This window comes from Squalius cephalus, assembly GCF_949319135.1.
Source record: "Squalius cephalus genome assembly, chromosome: 3".
NCBI classification, from domain to species: Eukaryota; Metazoa; Chordata; class Actinopteri; order Cypriniformes; family Leuciscidae; genus Squalius; species Squalius cephalus.
Window position 1 is genome coordinate 17,862,494 of NC_137124.1, and position 14,010 is coordinate 17,876,503.

The 14,010-nt window shown below is 38.5% G+C and overlaps 1 protein-coding gene across 2 annotated transcripts in view; it reads left to right on the forward strand.

Annotated features, from left to right (window-relative positions):
* Positions 1-14,010, forward strand: part of LOC307155216 (uncharacterized protein) — a 68,088-nt gene that overhangs the window by 25,228 nt on the left and 28,850 nt on the right. The window contains exons 1-2 of one of the 2 annotated variants that reach the window (XM_079865772.1): positions 11,715-11,744; positions 13,191-14,010. The exon at positions 13,191-14,010 is cut by the window's right edge and continues 824 nt beyond it. In XM_079865772.1, coding sequence (XP_079721898.1) covers positions 11,733-11,744; positions 13,191-14,010 — 832 coding nt within the window. In that variant the 5' untranslated portion in view covers positions 11,715-11,732. Of the gene's footprint in view, positions 1-11,714; positions 11,745-13,190 lie in introns of those variants that run through there. The other variant, XM_079865771.1, reaches the window with a different exon arrangement.

Below are 14,010 nucleotides of genomic sequence, written 5' to 3' on the forward strand. Positions count from 1 at the left end.
AGAGAGAGAGAGAGAGAGAGAGATAGAGATAAAGATTGAGGTAGGGGTGGGTAGTCACACTCAAGGGGCCTTCCCAGAGGGCCGGGCTTACAGTAAAGCAGCTGGGCATAGGCACACACTTGCTCGCTAAAATCGCTATGTTGTGCCTGAATACACTGACTACCATTTGTGAATGAGAGCATTTGGTGTAGTAGCTCATTATGGAGTTTAAAAGGTCATGACCTTTGACCTTTTATGTTTGGTTTCGCATGCGGTTCTGTGTTCACATATTTGATGCATAAGGATAGCTGAGGGAAAATTTTCATAATGTAATGTGTTTATTTGCAATGTGATGTGCCATTTATTCAATCTTATTTTTTAATAAGTTTGTGGTCATTTTGAATACTTTTATTCAGCAAGGATTAACTAAACTGATCAAAAGTGAAAGACATTTATGTTACAAAAATATCTCCATCTCAAATAAATCCTGTTCTCTTGAACTTTCTATTCATCAAAGAATCATGACAAAAAGTCAGTTTCCACAAAAATATTAAGCATCAGTTTTCAACACAGATAATAATAATAAGAAATGTTTCTTGAGCACCAAATCAGAACTGAAGACACTGAAGACTGTGTAATGGCTGCTGAAATTTCAGCTTTGCCATAACAGATTTTTTATTTTATTTTTTAAATACAGTAAAATTGTGAAATTTAAAATATTTTTGTCAAATAAATGCAGCCTTGCTGAGCATTTTAAAGGGATTTATTTCACGAACATTAAAAACATCTTAATGACTCAACTTTTGAATGGTAGTCTACGGCATTTTGCAATGTAATTACTATGTGTATAAACATAGTGTATAATGAAAGTGCAGTGTATAGGATGCAACTTTAGTTATTTTATTGAAACTTCTGCAGCTTTCTAATGTCAAACGGATGCGTCAACAACGTTCATTTTTTGTTCAGAAACTTTGCCCACCCAGTCACTGTGAAGTAAAAAGGAAATAAGAAAGAAGGACTAATGTTAAGAGTAATATGTGAGAAAGTCTGTGTTTATGGGCCCTGATTATTTCAGTCATTTCACAAGCTATGAAGGCGTTTATAAAGTCTTAAAGTCGGCATGAAACAGAAGTTGCGATAGTCTTTTCTTCCCTAATGTGACATTTCTTCGAACAAGAAGACATGTAGTGCAGGACTTGATTTTGTTCATTGGGAATTTGCTTGGATCGTTGGATGGTTGTGGTTTGCTATTGATGTGATGTCATGTGAGTGACAGGTTGTCCCGCCCTCGTGCCAGTAAACGCATCATCAGAGAAGAGGAGAGATGATGATGATGAGAAGAGGGAAGGGAAGTCATTTTGGTTAAAGATTATAAGGACAGATACATTTAAAAATAATAATGATGTGCACAGATAAATCATTTATAATAAATATTGTAATATTACATTTAAAAAAATGGTCAAGTTTGATTTCATGAAACATTAAAGGCACAGCAGCAAAAAACAAAACCAACGGCCAAAAATGGCCCATTTAATTCTCAGGGTCAAAGAGACACATTTTTGCTTTAAAAAACACTGACAAACATTCTGTGGACCTAAAGGGAAAAAATGCAATGATAAAAAAGGGAAAATATTAAACTATGGCTTTGGTTACCTGCTGATTATGAATGGTAGGTTGCTTATTATTTTGGAAGAGTGTGTTCTTTTTTTCTCCAGCAGGATCAGCGTTTTCCCCTCCCTTCCCATCCTCTCTCTCTCTCTCTCTCTCTCTCTCTCTCTCTCTCTCTCTCTCTCTCTCTCTCTCTCTCTCTCTCTCTCTCTCTCTCTCTCTCTCTCTCTATCTCTCTCTTACTGCTTTCAGATTGTCTGTCATTCTTCATTCAGCCTTGTATTCATTTTGATTCTGCTCTCGCAGCTGACAAGTGTGAAATGAATACAGTATCTGTTCACTCCCTCTGTTCCTCCCTCTCTCTCGCTCTCTCCATCTCTCTCTCTCTCCTTTGTGTGTTTTGGAGACTAGATTCTGAAGATTTAGCGAGTTGATTCTCTTTAAGCCTTTTCTTATCTGAGGAAGACATACAAAACTGAGTGTCTTCCTTTAAGTCTATTTGCTCTTTCTCTCCTGCTCAGGGGGATAAAGTGTGTGTGTGTGTGAGAGAGAGAGAGAGAGAGAGAGAGAGAGAGAGAGAGAGAGAGAGAGAGAGAGAGAGAGAGAGAGAGAGAGAGAGAGAGAGAGAGAGAGAGACTATGAAACTACTGTAAAGGCAAGGAGGAAGGAGATTGGTTGAGATTTTTGGATTACAGGGTCATGAGGTCAACATGTCAGAGGGTTAATGCCCTTACTGAGAGGGGGAGGAAAAAAGATTGATATTTTCTTAATTATTGATTCCTTCAGATTTACTGTACATATTGTGTGCCGGTGGCGCCTGTTAGGTATTTCCTTCACATGTTCATCCAAATTTACACAAATACACAAAATGCACACGATCTCATGCACACCAGTGTTCAGGAGTTAATCACTTACAAGTTGCAACACTACTAGTTTAACTAGTATGTTTTCAAAATGTCCTGTAACAATGCAGATGGAAGAACCAAACACAACCCAGTGTCATAAAGGTCGTTTCATTTTAGTGAATCTATTTGCTTGAATGGTTCATGTTCAAAAAAAGACTCATTTGACCTGTGATTACAGAAACACAGTCTCTCTGTGTCTGACCACCCACAGTTAGGCTACACCTCAAAAACACCCATTCATTGTTCAGAATTGAGTTGTGAATGTTGCCATTTTACAGTCAATAGACGGTAAACTGACAGTATTGATGCAGTGAGCCAAATGACTCTTATGAGCGAGTTATTTTAGTGAATCAAAAACGTGCAGCATGACTAGTGTAATCCGACACCTATGAGTCAATTACTTTTTGTGAATCAAAAACATACAGTGCGACCAGTGTAGAAAATTTACAGAAATTAATGAGCTGGATCTTTAAATGAATAGTTTGAATAATCTGTTTGAATTCACACATACATTTATGTATTTGGCAGACGCTTTTATCCACGTGTGTGTGTGTGTGTGTGTCACACATAATAACAGAATACATAACAGAACTGATAAGACTGTAGCCTAAATGTGTACCTTGAAATGCAATGTAAGTCGCTTTGGATAAAAGCGTCTGCCAAATGCATAAATGTGTGTGTGTGTGTGTGTGTCGTTGCTTTGACGCAGCTGGAGTGTCCAGTGAGACTAGCAGAGCTGCTAAATTAGCCCTACCCTGCAGCTGCTCTTATATATAGCCACACACACACTTTCTCACGCACACTCTATCTCTCTCCTGTTTTATTAATAAAAGTGCTTGGATGGACGTTAAAACGGGCTGAGGAAGACAACGGGGATCGCTGTACGTTTGGTCAAGATGACTAACAAATGCAGCACACACAAAAAACAACCACCACACACACACACGGAATGAACACTTCCTATCTGCGTGAACACAGATGTGCCTACATGCACGCATATCCAAACAAAGACGGGCTGTCTTGCATTTCTTTTCTCTCCCGTTTCCTTTTGTCTTTGTCCTACGTTTATCTTTCACTATGAAAAGGCTGTGCATCTGTCTCTCTCCTCTCACTCGCTCGTTCCTCGCAAGTTCATTGACATTCATTGAACACAGCAATGAGCGCTCAGACCTTCCGGCACTCAGAGACTGTTTGTGTGTGTGTGTGTGTGTGTGTGTGTGTGTGTGTGTTTATCGCTCTAGCTCTGTGATTAGGATTGTTATTCTGTATCAATAAGTAAATTAAATAACAGTCATGCTTTTATTAGAGAAAAATAACAGATGGTACTGCTTGGTTTGGTGTCAGTGTGTTTAAACTGCAAAATGTTCATTTTAATGAGTATTTTTGTCTTGTTTTTCAGTGAAAACGTCTTTTTTTTTACACAATAAACAAGATAAATTCACCTAATAAACAAAACTGTGCAAGATATTAAGTATTGTTTTTTACTTTCTTATGCTTAATTTATAAAAATAAAAATAAACGAACCTTAATATTTTATGCTGGGTTGCTTATCAGGTAAATTTAACTTTATCTTCTAAAAAGATGATTTTCCTAGAAAGCATGCCAGAGAAATTCTAATATTTTTTGCTGGAAAATGCCACTGATATTCTTTATTATTAATATATTACAAGGTGTTGCTTATCAGGTGAATTTACCTTTTTTTATCTTCTCAAAAGATGATTTTACTGAAAAACAGTAGTGCAGTAGTGTCGCTTATCAGGTGAATAAATCTTGTTTTATGATTGTTTCGGTATTTTTACTGGAAAGCAGGACAAAGATTCTCATTACGACAGTGTAGAGAAAGTGAGCGGAAAGAGCGTTTAGGGTATTCCCTCAGTCTGATCTCTCTGTCACTTGTTGCTCGTCATTTACTGAAATCATAACCGGAAAAACATCCTAAAGGTGCACAAACAAACAATGACACGTACGAGAGTGGTATGAGAGTGATTATCGAGAAAGGAAAGAAAAACAAGTGGTGACTCAGAGTAAAAGTGCCCCAGTTATCTAAATCTCACTCTCTCTCTCTCCCTCCTGATGAGAATTCAAGGACGACTTCTCACACATGAGCTTGTATGTGTCGCCCTACTGCTGCGTGCTCATTTCAAGCCTGTAATATATAGACATCGACTTTTTTCTGAATGGTGGGAGTGAAGGAGAAATGAACCCAATGAGCAGAGTGTGATTTGGTCATATGGTCAATAAGACCTGTAGGCCGACTAGTGTCTTGACTAATCAATATCAAGGATGTGGGATTGTATTATTTTAAGGTGATATACAAGTGTGAGAGGGGTGAACATGTCTTTATTTATGCCGATTAGTTCACTTGTTGGACATTTTTTGAGTGTGATCTACATGGTCGACAGAACAAAAAATACTTGCGTTTGTCTATCTTTGTTTTAATGGTGATTTCCTCTCTTTCTCGCTCTCTGGGGTGTTGGGGAAGGGCTCACTCCCCGCTCTTCTAATCCCCTTTATCCTGTCTGAAACCTACCTCACCTGTCGTTACACATCTGGACACACACACACATTATCAATGACTGTGTTAACATGCATTTCGGCTACAGACGTACATACACTTGTAGACGATGTATGTACAAACCTGTTTATACAAAACAGGCTGTTATATTTATACATATAGATTCTACACTGTCATATAAAGGTACGATTTAGAGATGTAATATACATAGTTGTCATATGGTAGTAGGAATAAATACAAGCTGATTGCAAATAGGCTACAAAAACATGAAATGCTTGAGACAATTTCCCTAATATGGTGTAATATTCAATCATATGGTAAGACAGTTGCTAAATAAGTCACACTATAGTGTTTAGATTAGATTCAAGATAAATGACTGCACAGAAATTGTAATCAGTTTATCTCCTTATTCAATTATCCACACAATTATCGCTTTCTAATTAAGATTTGAACAGCATTGCAGGTTTCTGTGTGTTATGGGGGTGGTGGTAGCTTAGAGATTGAAGATCAGGGCTAGTAATCTGTCGGTTAGTGGTTCATGAACTGCAGAATTACTGGCATCCCCCATCACCAGTGTGCCCTTGAGCGAGGGCACTTAACCCTGGGCTGCTCTAGAGGGAAGAATCCCTGCAATAAATGTGCTGTTAGTCATTTTGGGTAAGAAAATGTCTGCTAAAATGACAGTATTACTAAGTGATTGTTAGGTATTTCCATTTATATTGATGCATGATATATCAGCCACCATATTGGTATTGGCCGATATTTGATCATTTTATGTTATCGTTATCGGCCCGATAAGAAAATTTGGCAGATATATTAAAGCCAATAAATAATGGATTACATCCTTCAGCTGAGACACTTCAGATCTGCACTGTCTCCATTATGTTTTTGAATTGAAATATGATTCCCTTCAAAAAGAAAATAGTTAAGTGCAACATGTCTGTCATATAGGCTACATAAAATTATGATGAGAACATTATAATTGTGTGCTTGGGACATGGATTTTAATGGTGAGACTTTTGTTTTTGTAATCAGGCTCTTACAAATTATATAAAAATTTGGATTTAGATTGATCGGCCAATATATCCGTTATCGGCTTTCAAATATAAAGAGTTATTGGTATCGGCCAAAATATTCATATCGGTGCATCCTTATCCCTTTAGAAACGTACTTTGGCAATGCAGAGTTTATATACATACAGTACATACATACATTTTTTTAAATTACAAATTTGACAGTTAAACTACAGGTCAATAGTTTATAGTCAGTAAGATTTTTGGAAGAAATGAAATACTTTTATACAGCAAAAGTGTCAGTAAAAACTTTTGTAACGTTACAAATTTCTGTTCTTTCAAATAAATTCTGTTCTTTTAAACGTTTTATTCATCAAAGAATCCTGCAAATAAAAGTTTCACGGTTCCATTATGATTTTCATATTATGTTTGCTGAGATTTATTATCCACAATGTAAAATAAAATGACATTTACTAATTTTGCCCCCTTTTTAAAAAGCTTCCACGAAATCAGTGTGTTCATTTTTATATGAAATCTCCGTTTATTTGTGGAGAGTTGGATTTATTTCTCTTTGTTGAGATGAATTACTAATCAAGCTCTATTATATTTCCAGCTTCATGTGTCAAATATAATAGAGAAACTCTACTTTTCATTACGTCTATTGTAGCTGACTAGTTTTTATTGATTGAAAGATATTAGCATTTCAAGTTTATGTAGACTACTTTAACTCAGGCAGTGGCGCTAGCAATGCTAACATTACAAGTTCAGTTTTGATCAAATGTACATCTTGATTGTCGCTTTGGACAATAGCATCTGCTGAATGCATAAATGTAAACGAATGTAACATTCAACACTTTATTTGGCAAACTATCATTAATATAGTAACAAAAATAGTTAGTTCTAAGTTAACATTTATCTAACTAGACATGTCACATCTGAACAAATGCTTATTTGCAAGGTCATCTTGTTTGTGTGTGTACAAGATGAGTGTTTATGTTTGTGCTGCAAAAGACAAAGTTGGAGGCAGAAACCATCACTAGAGCTGAGCAGAAGACACAAACACACACATACACACACGGCGCACGCTCACACTAGCGCAGTGGCGCATGGCTGGCGGGCTATTCTTTGTTTATTAGCATATCTAGATGACAGTGGCATCGCAGAGGCAGCGGTAATTAAGGGCACAACAATGGAAACAGTAATGATGATTGGCATACCATTACATGCCACAGGGAAGGAGGGAGGGAGAAAGAGAAAAAGAGTGCAGAGGGAAAAGAGATAAATGAAGAAAGCTTGCTCTTTTAATCTCAGCAGGGCTACTACCTCTGTGTGGTGCATGCGGGTCTGTGCGTAGGTATATGCACGTGTAAGTTCGCTCTCTTGTTCGCCTGTGTGTAAATATGCACAAACTCGTTTACTTGCGCTGGGAAGTCGCTTGTTTTCCTTTCCCCTCCCTGTCACACAAGCACACTGATTTCTTTGAGATGGCTTATTCAGAAAGGAGGGGTTTTCTTTCACCCTGTTTCACCTCTCTTCCCTTTAAAACGCTTGTTAAATTGCATGCAAAAAGTCTGCTTTTGCTCCCCGAATATTTGTGACTTTTCCTTTAAGTGCAAAACAGTGCTAGCATGAAATGTCAAAGTTCCAAATTGAAATCCTCTCATTTGAAATGTTATTGACATAAAGGTGCAATAAGCGATTTCTGAGAAACACTGTTGATATTTGAAGTCAGCCCAAACAAACACACCCCTCCCTTTCATTGCTCCGCCCTCAAAATGCACAAACACTCAATCAAGAGTGGATGTCTCTTTATCATAGCTAAAGCAAAGCAAAAGAATCGCGGAAGATGACAAACAAATCTAAATGAACATACAGTACACAAGAGTATACAAGCAAGAGTTGGTTGTTAGTCGCCAGCAGCAACTTACATTCAAGGACATATTAAAAACATAAAAACTGTTATAAAATATTTGTATTTTAAATAAATGCTGTTCTTGTAAAAAAAAAAAAATCAACATATTGTAATGATTTCTGAAGAATCATGCGACACTGAAGACTGGAGTAATGATGTTGAAAATTCAGCTTTGCCATCACAGGAATACATTTTACATTTATTTTAAATGTTTTAAAATGTATTATTTAATAAATGTATTTATTATTTTACATTGTAATAATATTTCACAATATTACTGTTTTTACTGTGTTTTTGATCAAATAAATGCTTTGTGAGCATAATAAACTGGGGCTTTTAAGCTACAAAATGACACACAAAAAAAGAACATCAACGTTTGCTTTAAGTGATCCATATTGTACCTATGTTTCAAGTCATGTGATAGGAGTTTGGTGAGGAACATATTGAGATTTAATTCGTTTTTTTATAATATTCACAGATAATCGTCATTAAGCTGTTAACCACTATGGCCGGATCATTGAGTCAGCGAGTCCAACTCAAGAACCAGATCAGTTTGTTTCTTTCAGATCATGACTGTGATGTGAACTGTATCAAATGATTCATTGAAAATATCTGACTCAGAAGAACAATTTGGTCACAAATCTGATATCACTGCTTCTCTCATGAAATCTCAATGAAGTGCGAAGATAACAAACAAGTGCAGATAACAAGATTTTCAGTGAAAAACAACTTAAAGTCTGTGTGAACCGGAAGTTGCTAATTACTTTTCTCTAGTGTTGTGACATATTTCCAAGTGAAACAGAATATTGAACAGAGGGCAGGGTTTTACTTAGCGCTCCTCCTCTCAATCTCTCGCTCATAGCAGACTGACGGTTTGAGGGGAGTGGTTAAGCGTTTTCAACCCAAGCCGTCAAACTGACATCATCAGAAAAGGAACGCCATTCCAGACCGGAAGTAACTTTTCAGATTTTGATTAAAGATTACCACGGCAAACAATTTTTTTTCTGTGCATTAACTTGCACGGATTAATTGTTCACCACAAGACTAGTAATATGCGCTAACAAAGTAAATAGGGTCAATTTTGATTTCATGTCTACTTTAAACGTCAGTCTGTTTGAAGTCGTATGGACTACTTTTATGGGGCTTTTTTTTTTTTTTTAGCATTTTTGAGCCTTCAGCCCCAGTCCACATTCACTTTTTTATATTGAAATGAATTATCAGGATATTCATCAAAAAGTCATCTTGTGTGTTCCACGGAAAAAATAAAGTTAACTAAACAATGACATTTTTGGGTTTAATTTCCCCACAGGGATCTGTACCTCTGCCTATCTCAGCACCTCTTCAAGGGTGTTTGTCTTGGTGAGCGTATGAGAGGTTCACTGTGTTTTCCGGCACACACACACATATACACACACACACACACACACACACACACATACACATTAGGCGTGTTTATGTTGGTCTATGAGACGAAACTCTGTTCATGTGCAAAAAGTGTCTCCAGACCCCTCCCATTTTGTTTCTCTTGGCACAAACCCTCTCCTTTCCCTACTCTGTATCTCTATCTTTCTCTCTCACACACACACTCATCCTGTTTCTGTGTTCTCTTACAAGTGGGACTGTCCTTAATTACCCTTGTTGTACAGTGAAACGTACGGGTAGCAGTAGCTTTTCTCAAAATCTTCCTCTTAATCATGGCTCAGATAACCTTCTGCACCCTCAAACTAAAAGTGGATATTTTTGGAGCCAGCAATGTTCAATGAGTCGAATTTATTTTTTTTCTAATTAGTCACTGCATATTCAGTAATGATGAATGTTATAAAATAACGTAAAATAAATTTAGAATTTCGGTCTGTGAAATCTGGTTGGTTGATTAATGGTCGTGGCTGAAGCTGTTGGTTAAACTAACTTTTTATAAATCAATCATTTTGTCTCTGTATGAATTACTGAGTGAATCATTTAAAATAATAACGTGTCAAAGATTCCATAACTTTGTCTTGGCATCTGTGAAGAGGCCAAAAGCTTCTGAATCATTGATTCGTTTCAGATGACTGCACAGACAGGGACACCATGGTTGAATAATCAGCAGTTGCAGAGGTTGATCGATAGCAGCCGTCATGGAAAGCTGTGTGTGTGGACATGACAGCCAGGTCTAGACACAAGAGGAATGAACGGTGAAGAGACAGATATCATAGTACAGCATCGAAGGACATGCAGAACTGGGTATACTGAGTAGTTGGAGTATAAGAAGATAATTAAGTAGTAGTGCCAATAATAATTTTACATAGACTTTTTAATCAGAAGCAGCATATATATACAAAATATTGTGTATGTATGAAATTTCATTCTGTCGTTAAGTTTGTCAAGAGAATGAAAGAGCCGTTTTTGAAGTGTGCGCAAGTGCTCAAGAACCCCGGGAGAATATTAGAAAGGATCCGCAATTAAATCAAAATCTGATAATAAAGAAAAACAATGGAGAACAAAATAGTGATTCTATATTATTGAATGACGGATGTGTGACAGTTACTACAGTTCTGGGAAATAGTTGTGACTAGTTAATTTCTCCAAAAATTCCTCGTACTGTGGTAGTTAAGCAACGAGTTATGTTGTTTGGTTGTGCTGTATGTGTGGGATTTGCTAAAAAGAACCAAGTGCTTATTAGCCATTTGTTTGGGAATCAGACTAAATTGGTTGAGCTGTATGTCATTGATTCACTACAGAACAAATGACTACTGAACTGATTCTGGTGAATCAAAATTAATCAATTCTTTTAAATTGAACTAAACTGGTCGTGCTGTAGGTTCTGTTGCGGTGTTGCCCTGCTTCTGAATAAGTAAATCAGGGAAATCTGTTAGAATTTGTACAGTATGCATTGACGGAAGAATGCACATGCAAGAATTGCTAACGGAACCAAATGTCATTCATATCACCTGATCACAATCATGGTTTTGACATGGTATCATGTCCAATAAACATACCAGTGAGCATATTTGTGTTTTTGTTGGTGTTTATTGGTTACGTAGTAGTAGTGGTGGTCCGTTGTGTCGTGTAATCCTAAAATGTAAATTCTCCTAGTTTTGGTGGTGGTAGCGGTAGTATTTGTTCTGAGCATTGTGCTAATTGACACTTTGGTCTCGGGTACTATTTGATGACTTTTATTTTAATCTCAATACCCAACAAATCCATCATCCCAATTATTGACATCTACCATTACACACACTCAGACTGCACTAATTTATTAATCCCCTCTCATCACTGTACCATTCTGTTTGTTTAGCTTTGATTTGAATGTATGTGTGATTGTGTATTCATTGTGTGTGTTGTGTATGCAGTGTAGCTTTAATGAGAATCAGAACAATGCAATCAGATGTGTATGCCTTACCAGCCATAATTATGAGGAATATGCACAGCAGTGTGGATGATAGGTCTGCTCCCTCTCTCTCTCTTTTGCCAGCGCTCTCTGTGCTGACAGATGGTTGTGTCAGTCATAATGGGACAAATCCGATCGCTACCGAATGAAAGGCGTCCCTCCAGCAGAGAGAGAGAGAGAGAGGGAGAGAGACAGTCGATGTGTCTGTATTGATGTGTTTACTCAGGGTGAAATTGGCATCCATTAGAGAGAGGATTGTGTGTGCGTGTGTGTCAGTGAGAATACAGGCTCTAAAATGAAGGCTGCATTAATTCATATTCTGTTACACATGCACAGACACTCTTCCTTTACGTCACGTGTTCACACTGTCTCTTTTTCAAACACAGACACACATACGCATGGCAGGGTGGACTGCGCAGACAGCTTGGCGATGCCGGGGAAGGTGTGTCTCCAGAGTTCCATTGTTCTAGATGGAGAGGAATCTATGTGGGAAAACCTTAGATAAAAAGGGGGTGGGGAATGGGGGGATGAAGGAAGAGAAAGGAGGAAAGGGTGCTTTTGTAGGAAGTGGACTAGCAGTGTCCACAAGCCAGCTTCTTGGGAAGGGCGTGAGGTGTAGTGTTTATTTATTCTTGTATCGTATCTAAGCGGATACAATGTAGGGAGCTGTCAAGAATCTTTTTTCTATATATGATATGTACAAGGCAATATTCTGTAATGGTTTTTCCAATGGCTTTTACAAGTCTAAAAAAGAGCTTTAAAATGGATAATGGTGTCAAAATCCACATAAAATAGAGAGAATGCAGAAGTTCTGCACAAAAAATACAGCACATTCTTCTGCAGCTGGAATGTTACAGTAAATTATTCATCCCGTCAAGAATCTGTTTCTTAGGAGGTCTCTCTTTATTCGTCTCTCTCTCTTTCTCAATCTTCTATAAGGTTAAAAGTAGCATGGAACACACAGGATTTCTATCTGCACTGGGACTAAAATCCACTACACTCATTCCAGCTACCCAACCCAACTCTCTCTCTCTTTCTAAGTCTTTTTGTCCCTCTATTGTGGTAGTCCACTAGTCTCTTAAACAATAAAGTGGTTTTCTTTAAAAAAAAAATTCAAAAAATGTGTTGCTCTCATGAACTGAAACAGCTATTACCTGCGTTTTCTGGTTTATTTTGTAATACCAGAATGAACACTTTATTTGAGCTTACCAGCATTCTATTTTTAGTTTTATTCAATGCTTTGCTTTGATAATAGGAATTTCTTGGAGGCCACACTCCTAAAAAAATATTCTGACTCTGACTTTTATATTATGTGATTTGCATGTTTGCAAACATCTTCATTCTGAATGTGAATGAGATGCTTTTGATTGGTGGCTCTTTAGTCTTAATCTGCTAAGAGGCCTCTCCAGAGGGCATTGGAATTGGGAGGATGGGGTAAGAGAGAAGGCGTTCAGGGTTTTGACCCATGCACTAATGGAAACGGTCTGCTGAATGATCCCACTTCTGGCACCATAGGACAACAGCTGGGCCCTTGGAAGGCTCAGACCCAAAAAAGCCAGTTTTGGAAACAGGCATTCATACTGGTAATGTTTGAAAGATAGAGCCCTGAGATCCCTACAGACCATTTGTGGGCAGTAACAGACCAGTCAGCTCATAGTAACATAATTAAGTTGTTGCCAAAAAACCTAAATATATACTTGAGAAATATGAGCGAATGTCCAGATTTAGACTGTTAGTATATGTTGTCACATACCATCAGCCGATGTTACACAATTCTGGTTGATTGGCAATCCTTTGTTGATGTTTTTTTATTATGACCTTCATCATTCTGTTCTCCTTGAAGCAACTTGCACTGATAACAAGCCTGTGTCTTTCTGTTTCTCCACAGCTGCCAGGATCCCTGAAGAGGAAATTGACTGGGGCCGTCGAGAGTTCTGCATCGCTAAACGGGGTCTCTGACACGTCTATGACCCAGGGAGGTGGCAAACGACTATGTCTGGAGGATGTCACCCTGGCAATGGGACCCAGCTACCCTCAGCCCCCGTTCCCCTCTGGGATGGGCAACCAGGGGGGTGTTCTGGAAGCTAACCGACTGAACAGTAACAACAACAATTTGGGCTCTCCGTATTCTGTACCCCCGAACACTAGTCCTGGATCAACTCCGGGGACTGGGGGAGGCTCAGGGGGCTTCAACCCAAATGGGAGTTCTGCCACACCTTCAGTGGAACAGGAACTGCAGGAGATTTTAGATGAACTTACAAAGAATCCTGATCCCTCTTTACCAGAACTTGACATTGACAAGATCTTAGGAAAAGAAAGTGATGACCAGGCAAGTAGTGCTGGAGGTTTTGTCCACCCGGAAGGTAACGGCACCCCTAAACGATCCCCACAGAGACAGTCGCACCTGGAGGCCCACCTCACTCAATCCCCTGGTTTCTCTCAAGCTGGTTCCCCTCAAGTGGGTCCAAGTCCTGCTGGGGCACCATATACGCTACCACACCCTTCCAAACCAGTTCCGTCTCCACTCTCAGCATCACCCCTATCGTCGTCCTCCTCACAAGGGCAAAATCAAGCACGATCACCTATGCTTTCTGCCGCCCTATCGAGCCGTGCTGGGTCCAACTGGCATGAGATGTCCCGGGCCCAACAGCTTCAGCAGATGGCGTCAAATAGTAAGCACCATTCTAACAACAGTGCTGGTCCCCCAC